At 34.9% G+C, this 21,897-nt stretch overlaps 2 protein-coding genes across 3 annotated transcripts; one reads left to right on the top strand and one right to left on the bottom strand.

Moving 5' to 3' along the window:
- Nucleotides 1–2,376: 2,376 nt before the first annotated feature.
- Nucleotides 2,377–9,662, bottom strand: LOC125819682 (nudix hydrolase 2-like). 2 transcript variants are annotated; one of them, XM_049499153.1, is made up of 9 exons: nucleotides 9,382–9,662; nucleotides 8,550–8,779; nucleotides 6,689–6,754; nucleotides 6,464–6,601; nucleotides 5,671–5,748; nucleotides 5,504–5,554; nucleotides 5,350–5,384; nucleotides 3,827–3,935; nucleotides 2,377–2,810 (listed from the first exon to the last, which is right to left on the bottom strand). In XM_049499153.1, exons 1-9 carry the CDS (start codon nucleotides 9,497–9,499, stop codon nucleotides 2,601–2,603), a joined length of 1,035 nt encoding a protein of 344 aa, XP_049355110.1. In that variant the 5' UTR covers nucleotides 9,500–9,662; the 3' UTR covers nucleotides 2,377–2,600. The 2 variants fall into 2 exon arrangements, with proteins under 2 accessions (XP_049355110.1, XP_049355111.1); XM_049499154.1 differs by having other exon boundaries at nucleotides 6,689–6,770; nucleotides 9,382–9,524.
- A 2,130-nt stretch (nucleotides 9,663–11,792) lies between these two features.
- On the top strand, nucleotides 11,793–21,765 carry LOC125819703 (probable histone-arginine methyltransferase 1.3). Its single transcript, XM_049499175.1, has 15 exons — nucleotides 11,793–12,125; nucleotides 12,730–12,792; nucleotides 13,332–13,434; nucleotides 14,678–14,821; nucleotides 15,341–15,444; nucleotides 15,570–15,668; nucleotides 15,797–15,866; nucleotides 17,256–17,352; nucleotides 18,144–18,198; nucleotides 19,540–19,623; nucleotides 19,890–19,967; nucleotides 20,381–20,484; nucleotides 20,568–20,740; nucleotides 20,837–20,961; nucleotides 21,378–21,765. The coding sequence occupies exons 1-15, from the start codon at nucleotides 11,931–11,933 to the stop codon at nucleotides 21,465–21,467; spliced, it is 1,584 nt and encodes a 527-aa protein (XP_049355132.1). The 5' UTR covers nucleotides 11,793–11,930; the 3' UTR covers nucleotides 21,468–21,765.
- Nucleotides 21,766–21,897: the final 132 nt, after the last annotated feature.

Below are 21,897 nucleotides of genomic sequence, written 5' to 3' on the forward strand. Positions count from 1 at the left end.
CTTTGTATTTGTGTTTTCTCTATGATTATAATGGGATTAAAGATTAGATAATTGAGTTTTTGCAAGATGAGTGAAGTAAGGAACACACAGAATAGCCGGTAAAAGAAAGGCACAGGTGAAAGCAAATATGTGTCATGTGTGTACGAATTTGAAACTAATTTAATTGCTTGTGTTTATGCATATAATAATTCAAGTTTAACAACACGTAAAAACTTACTTGTACCAAAATTTATGCTAAATTATATTTATTAAAATTTTAGTAAAGTACAATAGCGTATCATATCTATGTAAGGAGACTGTTTTTGATAAATTATCGTAAAAATAGAGACAATAATAAACAAAAAAAGAACATATGAGGTATATGTTTTTTTATCTAACCATCATCAACTATTTTACTAAAACATAATTCGAAGTTGAAAAGACTAAGTTTTTGAATAACAGTTATCAAAATACGCATGGTAACTTAATTTGCCCAAAATAATTTTTCCACATAGCAGATTACTCATTAATTTCGGGGCATGTTTTGATAATTAGTTTTCAAAGAAACACAAGCACCTGATTCTTTTTAACCATTGTCTTTTTAAAAAAAAAATCCAATTCATTTCTTTAACTATCAGTGTGGACTGTGGAGTGTCATTTGACACCATTTTTAAATTAAGAAAGAGAGTGTATACCACGCACCATCAAATACTAATTGAGGTGTATAATAAATTCGTTCAGTGTCTGATACTCGTATTGGAGCCCGAATAAATCGAGATTCACGCCTTCCACGTTAAGGATAAAGCGTCTCCCAACAAAGGTGACTCAATACCTAGGGGAACTCAAAATCAAAACATCTAATTAAGAATTAAAGAATACTTACTACTCTACCACAACCTTCGTTGGTGACTTCAATTTTGATATACCCTTGATGCATCATGTATTAGTGATTAAGTGTACATCATGTATAACTTAAGAGGGGAGTAAATTGCTAAGTAATAAGTGAATGTGTTTAATCCCTTTACCTAATATTTATCACATAACCGTAATAAACTAATAATTATTACGTAATTTACTTCAAATCATCACTTAATCATAATAAATTAACATAATTTAGTATATAAAATGGATCCAACAAAACTTTTCCACCTTGGATCTTTGATGCTCAAAGGGTTGTTGCACATCCTTTTCAACATTTGAGTACTTGTGGACAAGTTAATGCAAAGTCGTTGTCCAATGAGAGCCACAATGACCAAATATCTGTCCACCATTTGCCACATAACGATTCCCTCCGTTCACTTTTACTTATTTACTTGGAACTTTACGTGCTCGTTAACAAACAATAATTAATATGAATAGTTATCACAATATTTATATTAATTGATATATGAATTTAGGTCTTGAAAAACGATTCGGCGAATAAGTAATTGATGTTGAAGGTAAAATAAGAATTTTTTTTTTTATCTTTCTTGATATGTTCAAAGTGACAAATAAAATGAACGGGGGAGTATTATTATGGCGAACATGTCTGGATTGTGGTGAGATGATACGAGATTTTTTCATCTTTAATCAAAAATCTCGAGTTTGAGTCTTTGGTAATGAAAAAATTGTTGGAGCAACATCCCCAGAAATAGAACCCACAATGTGCGAATGCAGATTTAATTAGCCCTAATATAAATATCAGCTACCGAATAAAAAAAACTGAAAACATGTTATGGTGGCCATCTTGAGGATTACAAAATCAAATTGGGCCCTTAGGCGTACTAAGTCTAATAAGCGTTTCTTGTTTGTGTCTATTCTATCAATCAATTTGTTGATGAGACAAAAGAGGTTTCCTAAAAAATGATAGTACAAGGTAACCACTTTTATTACTGCTATTAGTGGTTTTTCTTTGATTATATTTGATTTTACTTATTACTTGTTCATTTTATATATCTAGAGTTATATATTAGCCCCAAAGCATTTTAACGTTTATTACGTCCACCCTCGTATCGGAATTGTATATCTAGACTTGAAGAATTTCATCGATTACTACACCCTTGCTTGTCTCTGAATGTCTATGTATACACCGTAAGTCTTTCCTCATTTGAACGTCATCTTTTTCATTTAAAAAGATGATTTTAGCAATCCTCATTGAGGAAGGGATCCCATCGCACATCCCATTCATGAACAAAGGATTCGTAATCAAACAACTTGACATTCCTTAGAAGGCTCACTTTTAAGGTGACAATTGCCCTATGAAGACTCGCTTTCACTACGGCTCTGATAGGTTACTTAACCAAGTGGCCTATGAGCCGCAGGCTCATTCTTCAAATAGGTATGCTTGTCATGAGCCAAGAGTACATACAACAAATAATTGATAAGTAGATGATAGTTACAAAGGTCAATCAAAGAAACTTGAATACACAAATAATTCTTGATGTACACTTGAAGCATCATGTATCACATACAAAAATGTAAACCTGAAAGCCAATTTTCCCATCACAAAACACTTTTGATCCCATGTTTATTCCAAAAAAGAATTGCACCTTTATAAACTTCATTGAAGTCACAGTGACTCGAACTTTCTATCCATATTTCTTCCTTTTTCAACTTTTGGGAGAGGGAAGAATCAATTTTTTTCACATTAGGGGTCGTTGCATACTGGTTGTTCCAACATTGCTGTGCATGTACAAGTAGGTTTTCTTTGCAGAAAAACCGGTTACTGTAGGAACTGGTGAGAAGCCCGTATACCTACCCTCCATCTTCGCCGAGCATATGTCAGAGATGTATCTGAGAAGATCATGTCCTTGGATAAATGGCTGAGCAGCATATTGTTCAAATGGCATCCACTGCAAGTAGAGGACAAACAAAAAGTATTAACGAAAAAACACGAGCTTGGGGCGTGCAGCTCTGAACAGCTTATTTGACGCATATGAACTTTGCTTATACACAAGTTTGCACATAAATTTCTTTTTGAAAAAAAAAAGTTTTATAATGATGGTATCCATGTCAATTTGCACACTTCAACTATTTCATCCGTACCTACTATCTACCACCACTATAGGCACCAGGTAACTCTACCCACCAGGACTTAGGCAAATGAGAAGAAATCGAACTTGGAATCCCAGCCCCCTATGATTTTCACCCACTTGATTGGCCATTTTTCCCCACCCTTAGGTGCAAGCTTGCTCATATTCTTTTTTAATAGGTAAAGTTTGCACATAAGTTTCTAAGAGTAAGTTATATTGATCCAAGTTAACTTCCTTCATTCACCTTCAATAAAGCTCATGTCAATTGTTTCTACTTGATTACTTTGTCCAACAGCAAAACCACATGATTTCAGCTAAAAAAATTCTACAGAAACTGCAAGATCTGCTCAGAGGGGAAAATGTTGTTTGTTCAGGTTCCTGGAACTTCTAATGGACTGAGAAGGGGAAAAGGGGAATTGCTGAAATGGTGAAGTCTAAGAGCATTATATATTGGCATAATACATAAACAGACACTCAAACTTGGCCTCAACTAGCAAGTCAACATTCCAACTGCGAGTATGCACATCTAGACACCTCAACTCATCTCCATTTTGTCAATTGAACACTCCAACTTACAAAATGATCATCTAGACACCTATAAAATTTATGTGCGGCGTCAGCATCAGGTCTCCATGAGACACAATGGAGATGAATTGGAGTGTTTAGTTGACAATCGAATCCAAGTTGAGGTGTCTAGATGTGCCCTCTGAAAATTGGAGTGTTTGCTTGCCAGCTGAGGTCAAATTTGAGTGTCCGTTTAAGTATTATGTCATATTTATTTAATAGCATTGACATAGAAAGTCCTAGTTCAGAATATTATTTTAAACAGCATGTACCTGGGCTGCCTCTATTTCTCTCTCTTGCATCTGGATATCATGGGAAAGAGGTTGCAGCATGCAGACGAAAAATAGATCTGATTTGTCAAAGAATGACTTGTGACTTTGCCTGCAATTCAATAAAGTCATTGTTCATACACATGAAATGCAGTAAGGATGAACAGACCAAACATGTAAGGACAACATAAGGTTTCATATTGTTACGTAAAAAAGAAGAGATTGTAGCTTTTAATAATATGTGGGATGAGAACATGGAATCCTTGGAATCCTTATATGGTCTTGGGGAATCCTCCCTCATAAGCTAAGGTTTTTGGGGTTGAGTTAGGCCCAAGATCCATTTCTTATTTTTGGTAAAGGGCCGAAGATCCATTTCTTATTTTTGGTAAAGGGCCAAAGATCCATTTCTTTACATGGTATCAGAGCACAACCCATCCCAATTTTCATATCCGGTGTTGGACCCACATATTAAATTGTCCACACACCAGTTGTCTAGCTCTGGGCGTGATTGGGGGGGGGGGAGTGATTCTGAGTAGCTTTATCGAGATAAGAAGCAAATTGTGAAAAGGCACGAAGAGTCTCACATGGAGGATCAAAGGAGTGAGTGGGCTCTTTATATGGTTTGGGGAAATCCTCACCTCATGAACTAGCTTTTGGGGTTGAGTTAAGCCTAAAAGATAGCTCAAGATCCATTTCTTTACATGGTGAGAGAGTCGGGCTCATCCTAATTCATTGTTTCCAATTCGCGCTCCAAATGTCTAGTCCTATTGGGGGAAATGTTGGAGTTCCACATCGTTTGTGGTAGAGATGGTAATGGGGGGGGGGGGGGGGGGGGGGTTGAGCTTAACCTGCAAAAAATTTAACCCGCCCCACATAACAATTTTTTTCATTTCCAACCCACCCCATCCCACCCCACATAAACCCGCCTCGCATAAATTTTTGAATATTTTCCTTTTACATTTAAGTTTGATGCTAAAAATGAAATTCATAAATAAATTCATTTTCTTATTAAGTTGTATTGATTTAATAGATAATAACTTAAAATTTTATTTTTTAAAGGTCAATTGGGAAGCATGTAAGAAACCGTAATAGTTTTTATTGAACCATTTTCATTTAGTATCTTGAGTATTTTAGTAACGTTAAAGAAATAATCTTAATAAATAATGTTCTATAACTCTTATAACATGTAAAAAGTTAAAATTAAGTTTGAACCCTCATAAAACCGCCTAGACCCACAACCCGACCCGCCCCACATTAGTTTTTAAGAAACCCACTTCAACCCGCCCCATTGCCATCCCTATTTGTGGGATGAGAACCCAATGGTCTTGGGCAATCCTCCCCTCACAAGCTAGCTTTTGGGGTTGAGTTAGGCCCAAGATCCATTTCCTTACAAGTAACATCGTGATACTCTCAATGACTATGTTGTTGGCATTCAAATCAAAAGGGAACAAGCATAGACACCAGAACACCCCTATATACGTACATAATATCAAAAATGCAGTACATTTAAGGCAGCGAAAGAGAACCTGAATGCCAGTAATTCTACAAACTTCGCATTAACCTGTATCAATGGATACCAAGTAAGTGACTGCTATTACTATATATCCCGAATCAAACTAATATTTGGAATAACTAGTTTTTTCAACCGTAAAAAATATTAACAACTGAATTCTCTCTCACCCCTGTCTCTTCTTTCACTTCTCTGACAGCTGCATCAGATATATCTTCACCCTGTGGATGAAAAATTCAACATAATAGCAAATATTCTTGCAGCTCATTTGCTTTAGATTTCCGCTATTTTACTTAAGACTTTTTTATATGGCATAGAAGTTTTCATTTACACATACCTCATCAACAACTCCGGTAGGAAACTTCCACACACCGGTTCCACGGAATCGTCCACTCTTTTCTTGGACAACTAGCACCTAAGATTTTAAAGAAAATTATCACTACAAGTACTCCAATAACTAACATGCACTATGATACCTTAATTTAAGTTTCTTTTAGAAAAAACAACATGTGTTGTGATACATACATAGCCAGATAGATGTATATAAGTATAGAAATGCACGTAAGCTGGAAACTATCTGAATGATCTACATGGAGAAAGCAAAACCCTTCTCCGGAAAAAAGAAAAAGAAGAAAGAAAGTGTGCAAGTATCCAACAGACAGGAGGTGGGGTAAGGTGGTCTGACATACTAAATGACATTTAAAGAAAATATTCAAGCAAGAGAGGGTTGAGGTATGAAAACGTAACGTGCTATATATAGAAAAATATATCGTCATACACTCCACACTGAATTCACCTTCTTGACAAGGTCAATAAGTTCAATAAACCAATTGTACAAGGAAATTACGCCAGTAATGTTATTTCTATTTCACTAGATAAGGTACCATTAGTTTCAGTAACAAGCCATGAGTATAGCCTTGACATATACAAGTTTTAACATATCTCAGGCATTCTCTCCTTACACAGTTATACACACTTTCTCGGTCGCTATCTACAACTTTTGCCTTCTTTGACTGTCTTCTTCAATCTTTCTATCTTCTGCTTTTGTCTTTGGCGCTATTGTCCCTTCTATTAGTACTTCAGTTATTTGGATTTAAGACGAAAATACAAGGAGTAACACCAAAATATACCTCATTCCTTTCATTCACGACGAAAGCACCAATACCCACTCTATGTGTAGCATTTGCTGGAATAGTGTTAGCAGTTTCAGGCAGCCAACTCACAAGCATCAAGTATTTTGGTTCTGCATGGTGGTAAATAAATCCTTCCTGCAAAACAATAGGATAATTGTATCAGAAATTGACATCGATTCAAGCCAATATAATTTAACCACCATAAAAAAGAAACAAACTTACCTTGACAGCAGGTTCAACAAGCATTACAAGCTCAATAGGCAATTTGATCCAAACACCTTTTTTACCCTGCAAATATGTCCACCTATTATTAAGGATGAAATATGAATCAAAATCTTGCTATAGAAATTTAGACTCCCAATTAATCATGGCAATACAATCGGCCTATTTTTCTTTTTGACAAAAGGGGTAGGGGAAGGGGATTACAAGATGGGGAATCGAACTCTCACCAACAAGGTGAAAGTTCAGGTAGACGTAGGATTCCTCTCAATCAGCCTTTTCAAAGACAGGTATCTCTATTCTCTAATAGATTCGAGTACCCCACCCCCACCCCCCCACCCCCAACCAATCACTAATTTTGAAGCCCTGAATTTGGCAGTGTGAAATGACACAACATCTTTCAAACACCAGTTCCTACTTGTATAGTTGTGAATGAGCTGGTGTTCAGCAGATTGTATACTAAATGTTCCACAACATTTTTTCAAGGACGAAGTCACCGCATGCACAATAGACTAACACATAAGGTATAACATCAGCTCAGGTGATGTTGAATTAATAGCCTCATGACAACACACAAAGAGTCCTCTTCTTCTGCTTCTATTTTTACTCTAGACAAACATGAAGTATTGCTAGCATCTCGAGCACTCAAATGTACCCCAACCCCCCTCCCACAAAATAAATGGGTACATCTTAAAATTTTATGCAATTACATTTCAACCACAGTTAAACTGTAAAACAATCCTAAATTTGTGATTTAAGATGTCCAGGAGCAAGAAACAGAAGGGTTAGATGTTAAGGAGCAAAACAAATGAAGATGTGCATGAAAGGAACATTTTTTTTCTTTTGTTTTTGCAGTCATAGAGAACAAACCTACCAGATTTAGATTTAGCAAAAGATGTGGCAACTCAAGAGCAGTCTCTCAGCCCCACCCACCCATTAAGGGAAAAAAGAAAAATAACTCATCAACAGTTTTATATGATTCTTTCATAATTGTTGTGTCCGGACAACTTTCGCACACTCGACTATTCTATCGAGTACCTGGTATCTCGCATCAAGACATCTATCAAGAAATTCTGCTTACCAAAACTTAGACAGATAGAAATAAGTCTGTTGGAATTTGATCGCTGGTCTCCAAGGATTTCCCCACCCTTAGGTGCAGTACTACTATGTTAAGATAAAAGAACCTTTCGCCAACTTTATTGTTAACTTTGGGTGAGGAGACACCATTCAAAAACCTGCAACACTTACGACGAAGTAGGCCTGACACACAGAAAAAAGTTCTTTCTATTTTTACAATGGTGGTAACCCGGGCCACCTTCTGCACAACTCAATTATTCCATTGGATACTTGCTACGTCCCACACACAGTTTTAGATAACTCTATCCACTAAGACTTGGGGAATGATTAAGAAGAAGGAAAAAAAAGAAAAGGAATCTTCCTTTCTCAACTTATTCGCCACCTTTATTTTGGATCCCAAAAAAAAGAAGAATATATCTTTGCTCAAATTCACTACCAAGGGGAATCTTACATGACTAACTTTATGATTAAATACTTCAGTGACATTTGAAAAGTAGAATCTGAACAGTGATCCAAAAACAAAATACTCTCTCCGTTTTAATTTGTTTATCTTACTTTCCTTTTTAAGTTCGTTTCAAAAAGAATATCTCTTTCTTTTTTGGAAACTTTTTAATTTTAACTTTCCACATGACATGTTTAAGTCCACAAGATTAAAAGGCATTTCGGTACATTTTACATATATTTAGCTTAAGATCACAATATTCAAAAGTCTTCTTTACTCTCTTAAACTCCGTGTCAAGTCAAAACCAAACAAATAAAGTGAATGAAGGGAGTATATTTGTACTACCTGTTGTCTCCAATGAGAAAGTGAAGCTCTAAGCAAAGAAGCAAAGACAGAAGGGTCCAATGGCTCATTAGTCATTTCAACCGTCACCCCACCATAGTCATCCTCTTTTGCAGCTAATATTCTATCCACTTGTACCATTTCTTTCTCCTTTGCCATTGCCGGAGTTGCAGAGCAACTCATTGATGACCTTGTATTTAGATTAATTCCACACCTAATCTTGGTCAATTTGCCTTCAAATATTCACAAAAAAAAAATGGTTAGACTTGTTCACAAAGTTAAAATCACAAAAGGGTCAATCAAAGAAACTAAAATATAGCTAAATATTTGATGACGACAACAACATACCCAGTGTAATTCCACCCCTACCTCTAACCTCATGTATGTAAAAAAGTTGTTTCCAAAAGACGCTCGACTCAAGTGCAACAAATCAAAAAGAGTTACGGAAAAAAAAACAGTACAGAAACATGTCAATTAATAAGGAAATCAGTAAAGTACATAGCATTCACCAATAAGAACAGTAACAACAACCAAATAATGTGGTAAGTGAAACACAATAACAACAGATGATAACATATATCCAAAAGCAAGAAACTACATGTATACGACTAATACGATGCTAATAGACTCCCACCAAGCCTAATCAAGCTCAACTATCTACTAACCTTGACAATTTGCCTAAAATATTCACAAAAAAAATCGTTACACATGGAAAAAGCTGACCTAATCTTGGACAATTTGCCTAAAATAATGACAATAATTGATTAAACTTAAGCAAGATTGAAACTTTCACAAAATGGTATACTAAAAATAGAAAAATAGAAAAAGGGGTCACCTTGATTTTGGCAGAAACTGAGTTTCACTGGACGGCAAGACAAGAAGTGACGTTTTGAGCTAAAAAATGAAGTTCTTGGTGAAAGAAAAGGAGTGCGACATATAAATTTGATTATCATCTAAAGTTTATACAGATTACTATTGGGAAAAAAATATACATATAAATTATACTTTAGTAATTAAAAATGAATAATAATGGAAGAATGAGGATGGGTCTCCAATTCAGTAAAAAATGCGTAAACGTGGAGACAGGGAGAGAGAAAGGCTGAGATTGGAAGAGGGAGTCAAGACATAATCTAATAAGAAATGGTGGAAATTGGAATGGTAGTTGTGTACCAAAACTCTTTAGTACCAAATAGTCTTGGATTAAATTATAGTACCATTTAATTTGTTGTTTGGTTGATAAGTTTGGGATAACTTATATCGGGATTAATAATTAGTATCGGAATAAGTTATCCCTCCCCTTGGGTGGTATAATAATCCCAGAATAACTTATCCCGAGATAAAATAAGTAAATGACAAAAATGTCTCTTTCAATCCATTTGTTACATCACTTTTTACATTCATGAAGAGCATTTTCGTAAACAAATAAATTGTCCTTAAAATTTGTTATTTTGAATACAACAAACCAAACGCTCAATAAAAAATAATCCCATCATAATTTATCATATCATAACTAATCTCATCATAATTTATTCCATCATAATTAATCTCATCATAACTTGAATTCAAACCAAACGACCCCTAAATGTCAAGTGAAAGTGAACCACATTTTTTCTTCTTCTGTTTGTTTCTGCTAATTTAGGTTACTCTAGATTATGATCAAAATCTCAGAGATATATCTTAACTAAACTAAAGTCTTATTATCTCCTCGAACTCGTTTGGCTTACGTGACACACTCTGTAACTCCAGGTATTAAGCCGCGTGGAAGATGTTTGAATGCTACATAAGCCAAAAAAGTATACAAAATTACGAAAAAATGGGTTCGGAGGGTAATAGTACATTAGTTTAGTTAAAGTGCGTCTCTGGAAGTTCGGCCATAGTCTGGAGGTACTTGTGTCTTGTCCCAATTATCATTCATATTACTTTATGTTAGCTAAATATAATGTATTTGACAGATTTCATATCTCAGATATATACTTGTCAAATTAGGTGTAATTTGTCTATATATTCTATTCAAGTGTGATTTGTATGTATACGAAAAATACTGACTCTTTTATTTGTTTTTCTGTTCTTTTGCTTGTCTCTCTTCTTATTTTTTCATATTTTAGAATGTATATGAGTTTTACAAACTAGTATCAATTTTGTGTATTTGTATTTCTAAAATCAATTTCATTATGTATTCCATACTAATTTCTACAGATAATATTAACTATTTATTATATTTGTGTATAAATACATGTATATGATATTAAATATTTAATGTATCCATATATAGTTACGAATTGATTCCAAGAAGGCACACATGTATCTTGTGTAATTATAATGTATCTAGTGCATCTTTGCACAATTCATCTACCTAATATCAGTTTTGTAATGTATAAAAAGTAAATGTGCTTGAAAACCTATTTGAATACATTGTTACTTCCATCGCTAAATCTATTGTTAGGTAACAACGAAAAGTCTAAAGTTAGACTTTTGGTGTAATGTGTTGTTACCTTATTTCTCTCTCTCCATTTTATTTTTACTTACTATTTAACATTTCTATTTTATCACTTATCTTATTGTTTATAGGCCTTGTTTATAATAGTTTTATCTCATACTCTATTGTTTCTATAGGTTTATTCTTAAAATTATTGGCGTGAAATGTTATGTAAAAATGTTAGAATTTATCTTTCTAAATATTATATTCATCAAAATAATATATGACATCATACATTATAAAGCATTACATAACAATAATTTAAATAGATCCTAATTTATATGACACAATTCAAATTTTGAGAGCCAAATAATTTAATTTAGATATGAAATGTTTAAATTTTGAAATGAAGTTACATATTTAAGAAATTATGTAAAAGAACTACGTATTACAATAATTAATAAATTAAAATATTTAAAAATATTATAATTATTTTTAATTTAAATATAAAAATCTAAAATATAACACATAAATTTGGGACATAGAGCAGTACAATGGGTCCCACTAGGGGCGGACCGTGGAAAATTATACCATTTATACATAGTTAGAACAATATTTATATGTCGAATTTTATCCTGACTCCGCCATTGGTCCCACTAGAGGTCAAATCAAACGTCTCAAATGGTTCTTCAAGGATCACAGTTGTACGTTATTCCCCTGTCACCGTCCACACCGAATCATCAAATTCATGCCCACAGAACCTTTATATATACCTTTCCGTCTCATGAAGCGGCACATTCAACACTCTCACTTCACACTCAAGACCTTCTACACACTCTCTACTGAAAACCCTAATTCATTTCTCCATGAAGAACAGATCATAATTTGATTGATTTCACTGAGAAGAGAGAATATCCGAAGGTTTCGTTTCAGAAATTGAAGCAAAGAAAGGAAAAAAATCAGCGTTAATGGAGGTTACTGTGAAGGAAAACGAATTTGTGGTTTTATCGATTTCGGAGGTTTCATCTTCTTCATCTACTTCGTTTTCAAAATCGGAACCGGTTTTTGCTCGGTTTGGTTCGGGTTCTGGAGCTCCAGAGCTCCGATTTGGACAGGAGTCTCAATCCGGTGCCGACATTGTGATCAATCTTCGAGCTTCACAGGCATGTAATTGAATTTACATATGCTAATCCGGTTTGCATGAGCAAATTGAAATTCGATTGTTATTAATTTAGTAGTATTTTGGTTTTTCATGTTAATTTTATGCATTTTGTTACTGATCAGAGGTGAATTTTGTTAAATAGGTTGACGTACTGTACTATAAATAGTTGAAGCTTAGTATATAGTTGTATACTCGAAATGGATGCAGTAGTTACTCTGCATGCGGGGAAATTCTATATCTATATCTGTTAATTACATGTGAGACAGTGAGAGTGCTCGTTATTTATAATCATGCTTAATTCACACTTGTACTCTAGTGGATACAGTAGTTCTTTGTGTGTTGGGAGACACTCGAGCTATACCTGTTTAGTTAAATGTGAGAGTGCGGTAATTTTTGGGCTATCATGTTTTCTCTCGTGTTTCTAGCAGCAAACTAGAATGACAGTTGTTTACATGAGTTTATCTGTGTTTTTAGCTGAAAATTAAACAATATGGAGGATAGGACAGAAGAGATGACATTTTTACTGATTTTCCTTTGGAACTTGTTTGTTACATGCGCTTGATAGGGACATTATCTTAATTTTGCTTCTGCTATTGTATTTCCAGTTATTCAGGCTAGGATCTGCAGAATCTCTGTGCATATCTGAAGTTTTTGAAGACAATAAGGAGGTACCTGTTGATAGCATAAAATATTTGATGCTTGGACAAACTAGTTGTCTTTAATCTGTTTATAGTTGAAATGCTTTAAATTCCTGTTTGCATGAGGACGATTTCTAGAGATGTTATACCATCTTCAAAGATGACAAAATTTTCTGTGTTGAATGCTACATACGTATTTACATTCATATGAAAGAAAGAATAAGTCAAATCAGGGACCAATTTCTTGTTTATATTGGCACAAAAATTAGCCAGCACTGATTGTAGTAGTTTTGATTAATTAACTACTAAACGTTTACCAGTTTCATGCTCCTTTAAGCAACACTGTGTATGGCTGAAAACATGTAATAGTGCACATTTATGTCCATCTTAATATTGAAACGAGTCAGTATGTATGTGTATGCGTCCATTTTACTGTTATAACTTTACCTTATCCTGTTACGGGGAAAGTTGAAGGTGCATCTTATTTATACTTCATTGGAGTTAATGTTGTGAAGTTTGTTGCTGTCATATTAATGTCCAATGGCATTGACTTTGGTCTTTTGAACCAGACAGGCTATTCCAGGGGAATCTCCATTCAATTTAAAAACGAGGAGGAAAGTAGGGCCTTCCATTGTGCATTTGAGCAATGGAAGACAGAAATGGTTGTTCAAGGTCTGTTTTGACGTATATGTTATCACTCTAAAAGTTAGTTGGTCCATCTTGTGGAGTACAATCAAATTCTCTCCTTATTTGCTTCAATAGTTCTTGAATTTTGACTGAGATCGAGATGTCAGTGATGACTCCTTTATTGGTTGAGTAAAGCACTATCTTATACTTGATGCAGTTTTGGTTCTTGGTAATGTGGAACAAGGATAAACATTGAGCACCTTATGGATAGTGAGAGGATGTATTGTAGGAGGAGATTTTCTGTGTTGCCTTATCAATTTCTATTGATGAGCTTTTACTATGCATTTCTTATTTCCTGTGAGCTCACAAGCTTTGACTGTGGATACTAAATTGTGAATGTCCGACCAATATACTATTGAGGTGTCGTTTTAAAAGGAATTCCATTCCCTCGAGTTGTTATAACTTTGAAATTTCTTTGACCTTATATGAAGCACCACTTGTCCGGAGAATTAAGATTTTATTGAGAATTTAAGTGTTGTGAATGAATTTGATAGACCATTTGTCACTCTTCTGATATGTTATAAGGTATTAATTATTATAAGCCTTATAAGTTGTTAGCAATATCATCAGGTCCATTATGCACATGATCTTAGTATTGATAGTCCACATTATTGATTGTTGTCTTGTATTTGGGTATCATTTTCTTTTATTTTGTCCTACTCTATGACATAAGTTTGAGTTGTAAGTTTTACTTGGAAAAAAGTTAAATTGTGGCTCTATTTTGCTTAATAGAAAGTCAATGTGAAGTTCAGGAATGTCTTACTTGTATAAGTAATGTCTTTTCTTTCTTAGTTTCGGGAAATACAAAACTGTACTGCTTACTAATTGACAACATGGAAGAAAGAAGAAAGCAATCATTTCTTGTCAAAAACTTAGAATGTAGTATGTTAGTGGTCCATATTGATGCATGAGTGAAGCTCTAAATTGCTGCATCTAGGAGGATCTTGTTCCTTCTCTCTTTGTCTGGAAGTTTCAACTGCTCTGTGAAGTTATATATGGCGCAACACTAGCAATGATGCTGACACAAATAATTGTAACTTGTAAAAAGAGTCTTTGTCTGGAAGTTTCAACTACTCTGTGAAGTTAAATACGGCGCAATCAATCATAAGATATTGAAGTCATGATTCAGTCCATTAGCAACACTAGCAATGATGCTGACACAAATAATTGTAACTTGTTAAAAGAGAATAATAATAACCTTAACTCATTCAAGTATTCTTTCTTTCAGGGTCTCCTCTGCCAAATGGAGCAGTATCAACTTCAACAAGTAAATTCGATGAAAAAATAGAGGCATCTTCTGCTAAAATGTATTTTCACTACTATGGACAACTATTGCATCAACAAAATATGCTGCAGGATTTTGTAAGGACAGGTAATGTTCTGAACTTTGTAAGGACAGGAGTTTGACTTGTATCAGGACCTAGGAAAATCTAAAGCATGTTTCTCCATGAAATAATTTTCTCAATATTTCAAGTACTGAAATAATTATTTGCAAGTTGTAACTTGGTCATAAAGCTTTGGATTTCAAGTGAAATATTATTTGATATTCAAGGGAAATATTGAAATACTTACCTGATGGTGTATTTCATCAAATCTTCAACTTAGACAAACATATTTCCAAGTTTGCTTCATATCGAAGCACCAACTTCAAACCTCACAAAATTTTTCCAACCTTATCTACTAACATTCTTCTTATAACTTCAACTCAAATATTATTCAAATGCATACTTATTTCTCAACAAGGCTCATCTAGTGTCATGAGAGGTTTGCAAACTCCTTTGTCCTAGAATGTTTTGAACTGTTGTCCTTTTGCATTTCTTAAGGATGAGCTGACTAGAGCATTCTAAATCCAATTATATTAAGGCCGACATGGTAAATATGGAACTTGCAGGAACCTATTATGCTGCTGTAATTGAGAACCGTGCTGATTTTCTTGGTCGTGTAGTGGTTGATGTTGGAGCTGGTAGTGGTATTTTGTCATTATTTGCAGCTCAGGTTATCTTTTTTATCAATGCCATGAGGTTTCATTGAATAATATGAACCATAGCTTAGCCGCTTCCGCTGATATTTGTACACTGTATATTTTCCTTCCATCTCCTCTTCAACAAAAACCCTCTCAGGCTGGTGCAAAACATGTTTATGCCATAGAGGCATCTGAAATGGCTGAATATGCTAAAAAGCTTATTGCAGGAAATCCATTGTTGAATGAGAGAATTACAGTAAGTATACATTCCCTCATTCTGGTGTCTTTCAAAAAAGTTCTTAAGTGCTAAATATACTTCTTCGGTATCTTGGCGGCTAAGGTTGCTCACTATGTTTTGGTTTTCTCTGTTCTATAAATGTTTAGGTAATCAAAGGAAAGGTTGAAGAAGTAGAGTTACCTGTGAAAGCTGATATCTTAATCTCTGAGCCAATGGGTAAGCTTATATATTTCGATTGGTTCTGAAACTTATGTGTAGTGCAATGCAGGTTTGACAATGCTTCAAGTTTTGTTAAAAATTGTAGTTATTCCCCTGGTTGACAGCTAAAGTTCTTTTGCGAACTTTAGTGTGGCTATGTATTAAATATTGATTGATTATTTGGCGAAATGATTTAAGGAATTTGTAGGTATTACATGTTTCAACTGCCTCTACTACTAAACCTAGAGAATATACTAAAACATGACAACAATATCTTCTTGGATAACTGCTTATGCAATCTTGAGGGAAAAAAGAAAGATAAGGAGTAAGTTCAGTTGTGCGTATGTGCAATAAACAATTCCTCAATACTCTCAAGAAGATGAATGAATAAACCATGGAGATATGTTAAGTTGGGTAATTTGCATGTTGAAAACTGATTTTAACGCTTCTACTGCATTCTGAGCTGCATCTAAATTTGTATTTGAATTGTCATAGTTCATTATTTTCTTATGGGGTTCTTCTAACATACCCCGCTGTTTCTGACTGTATTTCTGTTGTTTTTATATATGCTAGTCTTTTTTTTTCTGTTGAGAAACAAAATTTTGCTCAAAGTTTCATGCGACAAAAGCAGATGCATATAACATGACCACGGAAGGATGTCTTTTGTAGTATTTATGCATCTGCAGATCCATGCAAGAGAGTTTGATAACTGAAACAATAGGTTTCTGCAGTTTTCCCTTTATAAATGAGCAACTCTTTTTTCATGTAGAATAGTGCTAACTTTGCCAATCATTAATTGTTTTAATAATCTGAGCAACATGATTTTGGTTTTGAAAATTTCATTTTTCAATATATGACTTGAGGAGAGGGATGCTTTATTCATTTCATGTTAAATTGTTGTCACATATTAGCCCAGCATCCCACCCCCCCAAAAAAAAGGAAGGACTATCAATCTCTGATACATGGACATCTTTGCTTTGCTTGTATTATGAGTGTTATTTCCCTTCAATATTTTTCATAAAAAACATTCGTTTTCATATTTTCATGAAAACAGTTCAAGATATTTATCTTAAAAAATATGGTGCAGAGTGTCATCCCAGAACCAAGCTAACAACAATCCAGTGGTTAAATTATCCAAATGAAACAGGCTTAACCTGCTGGAAACAATCTCTGATACATGGACCCTTTTGCTTTGCTTGTATTAGAGTGTTATGAAGTTTCCTTTTTATAATTTTTTGTTATAAAAAGGGAATTCCTTTTATATTTTCCTGAACAGAGTTTAAGGTATGAATCTTTAAAAATATAGTGAAATGTTATCTCAGAACCCAAACTACACAACCACAATCCAGTAATTAGAATATCCAAATGGAACAGGCTCAAACCTGCTGGGCGTGTGATACATTGCAGGTACTTTGTTAGTTAATGAAAGAATGCTGGAGTCTTATGTGATTGCAAGAGATCGGTTTCTAGTTCCAAATGGAAAAATGTTTCCTGCAGTGGGAAGGTAGTTCTTCTTTCTTGTCAGCAGTTGACTTTGAGGAGCCTTGCCTTGTCAATTCATTCATGAAGCTAGTAGTTTGCTTATGAGGTTCTTTGGTTCTTTTAGTTTTTCTTCCTGGATTCTGTGCTTTACTTTTCTCCCACCAGTAGTTTGACACATTATTTTGAAAAGATCCTTGTATCATAGATTATTTTCTTTCCGCCACAAGCTATCAGCTTTTACCTTCCGTGAATCATTTAGGAGGTCGGAGTACAATGATATGACTAATATTGAATCGCGAATTGTGGAAGCTCAAGTTGTCTATTTCATTCTCCTTTAAACATGAGATGAGTCTTCAAGCTTAATTCTCAGTCTGGTATCCATAAATATGTTCCAATGCTGCTGCCCGCTTCTCCCTCCAAGCAATTTCCCGCCCTCAGCCTCATGTTTGGTTGTTTATTCCTACCTTTTTTCAGCCTTGCTATCTCTATCCACTATTTCTAATTGGTTTTTATTTATGTTTTATCGTCATATGATTCAGTTACCCAAGCTGCCACTTCCCAACCCAATCTCCAAAAAGAAAAACCTTGTCCTTTCATTTTCAATTGCTTTTACTAGTGTTTCAAACTTCTTTGTTAAAAAAAACATTTTTCTTCCACTTCTATCAGGCCTCTCTTTCTTCCACTTTCCTCTATCAAGCCTCTTGACTTTTTGATAAATAAATTAGTATGTAATATTTTCATTTTTTTTTACTTTGTGGTTTATTATATGATTTAATTTGCCAAATTTCAGCTTATGGTTCTTTTATTTTGTAGAATACACATGGCACCATTCAGTGATGAATATTTGTATATGGAAATTGCAAATAAGGTACATTTGATCATATCACTGTTTTCTTGCTCTCTGGGCCTATCTCAATAACATTTTCTTCTTAAACTGGGGCTCTTCCCCTATGGAGTAGGATGGTGGGTGCTATATGAGAGGAGTTTCATTCACCAAGAATGTTGCCTCTTTGCTAAAGGCTTAATGCATAGGTGCTATATTTCCAAATACAAAGCCACTTTTCACTTGTTGCATAGTTGTGCCTGGCATTGTCCTAGGAAAATATTTCAGCAATGTGAAAGTTTCTCTGGTGGAACAACAACTTTAAATTTCAAATAACAAACCAACAAGTCCAATAAAGTAAAAAGAAAATGAACAATTAACAGTTTATATAGGATACTGATCTGTTGCAGAGATGCAGATGCTAAGTTGGATGTGCGGTCATACAAGATTAGACAAGATTAAAAATGGCTATATTCGCCAGAAGGTGCAATTAGCACACGTTGAGGATAAAATGAGTGGAAGTCTCTTGAGATGGTTTGGTTATGTCCTGTGTCGACTTACAGATGCACCTGTCTGCAAGTGTGAAACTATGGTGAATGAAGGTGTTGAAAGAGAAAGGGATAGACCTAAAATTACATGGAAGAAAGTTGTCTTGAAAGGCCTACAATTTTTTTTTTTTGAATCAATGTAGACTTAGCTAAAGATAGGACATAATGGAAGAAAATGATCCATATGGGTGATATCTACTAGTTGGGAATAAGTTTTAGACTTATGGGAGGACTTCTAATATTATCAAACTTACTTTTTATTTTTTATTTTATTGATGATTTGAGTTGAGCTTAAATGAGAAAGTGAGGATTCATAGTGCCGACCCAACTTGTGTAGGACTAAGATGTAGTTGCTGTTTATAGGATAGTGATTGTAGAGGTGAATGATAAGCTAGAGAGGGATCATGAAGATAAAGTCATCATTGAGCTAGATACACAATGATTTAGGCAAATTTGTGGCGTGTAGTGATGAAATGATAATGGCCTTTTTACAGGAATGATTGCATGTTAGCTACATAACTAACCGATTTTCCACTTAGCCAAAGGTGTGCATAGATGCCACAGTTTCATATTTCCATTTGTCCAAGTAAAAATAGACCTTTCCATGCAAGCAACTTGTCCTTTGTTGCATGGAAAGGCCTTGATGCAACTTGGCTTGCATCATTGGTCCTTTTCCACTTGCTTAAAGCCTCCATGCAAGCCTTCTAGACATAAATTTTGTGTATGGATTCTGCATTTCTCATGCACATGCTTATTTATGGAGATGGTTTCTTATAGTTATGATCTTTCTCAATTTCATATTGAAAAAGAGTTTAATTTGACTTTTACTGTTATACAGGCTATTTTTTGGCAGCAACAGAGCTATTTTGGGGTTGATTTGACACCCTTGCAAAGATCTGCATATGAAGGATACTTTTCTCAGGTCAATCTCGTGCATATTAGTAATTAAATGACTTGGCCTCTGATTTATTCACTTTGAATTATAAGCTTTTAAAACAAAGTTGAATTCAGCATCCAAGTTGAATTTCATTGTCAAAATCATAACTGTATGTGCTGAACCTACTCCCTTCCCCCACCATGATGTCCTTTATTTAGTTTCCTCAATTTGTGCGAATGGTTTCCATAACTTTACAAGACGAGTTAGTCTTAGATTCACTCACTTTTTTTGGATGTTCATGTACTTTGCAGCCAGTGGTTGATGCTTTTGATCCAAGGTTATTGGTAGCTCCTGCAATATCTCATGTGATTAACTTCACTTCAATAAAGGTATTACTAGAAAATTCATTCTGTAGGTCGTAAAATAGAGTTGAGAGAGACGTTCTGTATTCTATGTATGTTTTTCTTGGCAATTAAAGGGAATCCTACAGATTCAAAAAGGAATCTAAGAGAGTTTTCTAACATAAAGATAAACGTTTATTTCACAAGGAAAGAAAAGCAGAATCAGCAGAGATGCAAAGGTAATGGAAGCCCATAGGCCTGAAGTAGCTCCTCCTACTTTTGAGAATAATTAACTCTATATATGTGCTTTTCATGACACTTAAAATGAACAAAGTTCCTACTTTGTGGAGTGGGCGGTTGATAGGGGGAAAATAGATGGTGGAATTACTCATATATGCTAGCCAGAATTTTTTGAAACATAATGCTGGGCATAATAATCTTTTTCCACATATATATTACAGGAAGAAGATCTATATGAAATTGAGATCCCATTGAAATTTGCATGTTCTGTTAGCACTAGAATTCATGGGCTTGCTTGCTGGTTTGATGTACTATTCAATGGAAGGTAAACATTTGTATTTCTTGCATCATTCTTGTTGGGATTTGTTGTTGCTACTTTTCAGTAAATTGCATCATTTCTTTCTGCAGCACTGTACCGAGGTGGCTTACCACTGCTCCTGGTGCACCTACAACTCACTGGTATCAGCTTCGGTGTGTATTGTCACAGCCACTTTATGTCATGCCAGGACAGGAGATAACTGGCCACTTTCGCCTGGTTGCCCATAAGGCACAAAGTTATACAATTTACCTAACATTGTCAGGTAAGTTTTTATGATTGTCGTTTGTAGTATTTGAATCATATCTTGTTGATCCCTTTGTCCCATAAAATCTAACATATCATTGATCAATTTGAATAGCTACTGTTGGAGATATGCTCCAAACGTCCTCTGGAAAACTTGATCTGAAGGAGCCATATTACCGGATGTCCCAACCACAAGCATATTCATCGGCACAAGAACCAAATCAGCTATTACAAACGCAGGTATTACTGCCTTTTCTGTCATAGTGGTTAAACAATGGTTTCCTTCTCTCCCTTGTCTAACTTGTATGGTTTTAAGCTGCAAGTTTCTCTAGGATTTTAAATTAGTACTATTTTTTGAGGCACAACAAAGACTCTTTAAGATTGTAGGTAACCGCTCCTTGAATGTAAGTGATACTGTTGGGCTTGAATTTTCTGGTAATTGAGCTACTTGAGAAATGAGATTGAGTATGTTTACACTTAAATTTAGTCTGTTGGCTTTGAAGATCCTCCCACTAGCCTGTTATCCGTTGGTTTGCCTATATACTTGGATACTTTGAGGAGCACTCACTGGAAAAGCTATTAGCAATTTATAGATATACATTTCCAACTTTTAGTGTGGAGTAAAGAGTTAAAGGTGCCTTTTCTATCCTGGACAGGACGTACTAACACAATCTTGGGTTGAAGATGGCTTGGTCCCGGTGCAACAACCTTCTCCAAATCATGGCGCTGAGCTACATTCACTTTGATGGTGATATCCAAGTCATGGGATGTGCATCTCGATAATCCCCTCTTTGTATTACTAGAGTGCTTGGCTAAGCTAAAGAATCCAAAATTTTAATGCTGCCAAGTTCTGACCCCCCCCCCCACACGGAGTTTTGATTGCTTGTAAATCGTTGCTCATGTGCAATTATCTTCTAGTTTCATGTACGATTTGTTATCTTTCGTTAGCACTTTCTACCTGACCATGTAGGATGCTTTTGTATCCAGCTTGATATAGATGGCTATTTCAGCTGTGCAAGGATCGAATGACCCCTCTTTGCCAGATCTACAGGTTAGATGAGTTTCATGTCATCTTTTCCTGTGTACAAAATTATATAGAACTTATGTTTATTTCCCTTTACACAATCTCCAAATGCTAAGGAAATTGTCTCATTATATACATTGAACTAAGGAACA

Source organism: Solanum verrucosum, unplaced genomic scaffold (genome assembly GCF_900185275.1).
Source record: "Solanum verrucosum unplaced genomic scaffold, falcon-dt-bn FXZP01000255.1, whole genome shotgun sequence".
NCBI lineage: Eukaryota > Viridiplantae > Streptophyta > Magnoliopsida > Solanales > Solanaceae > Solanum > Solanum verrucosum.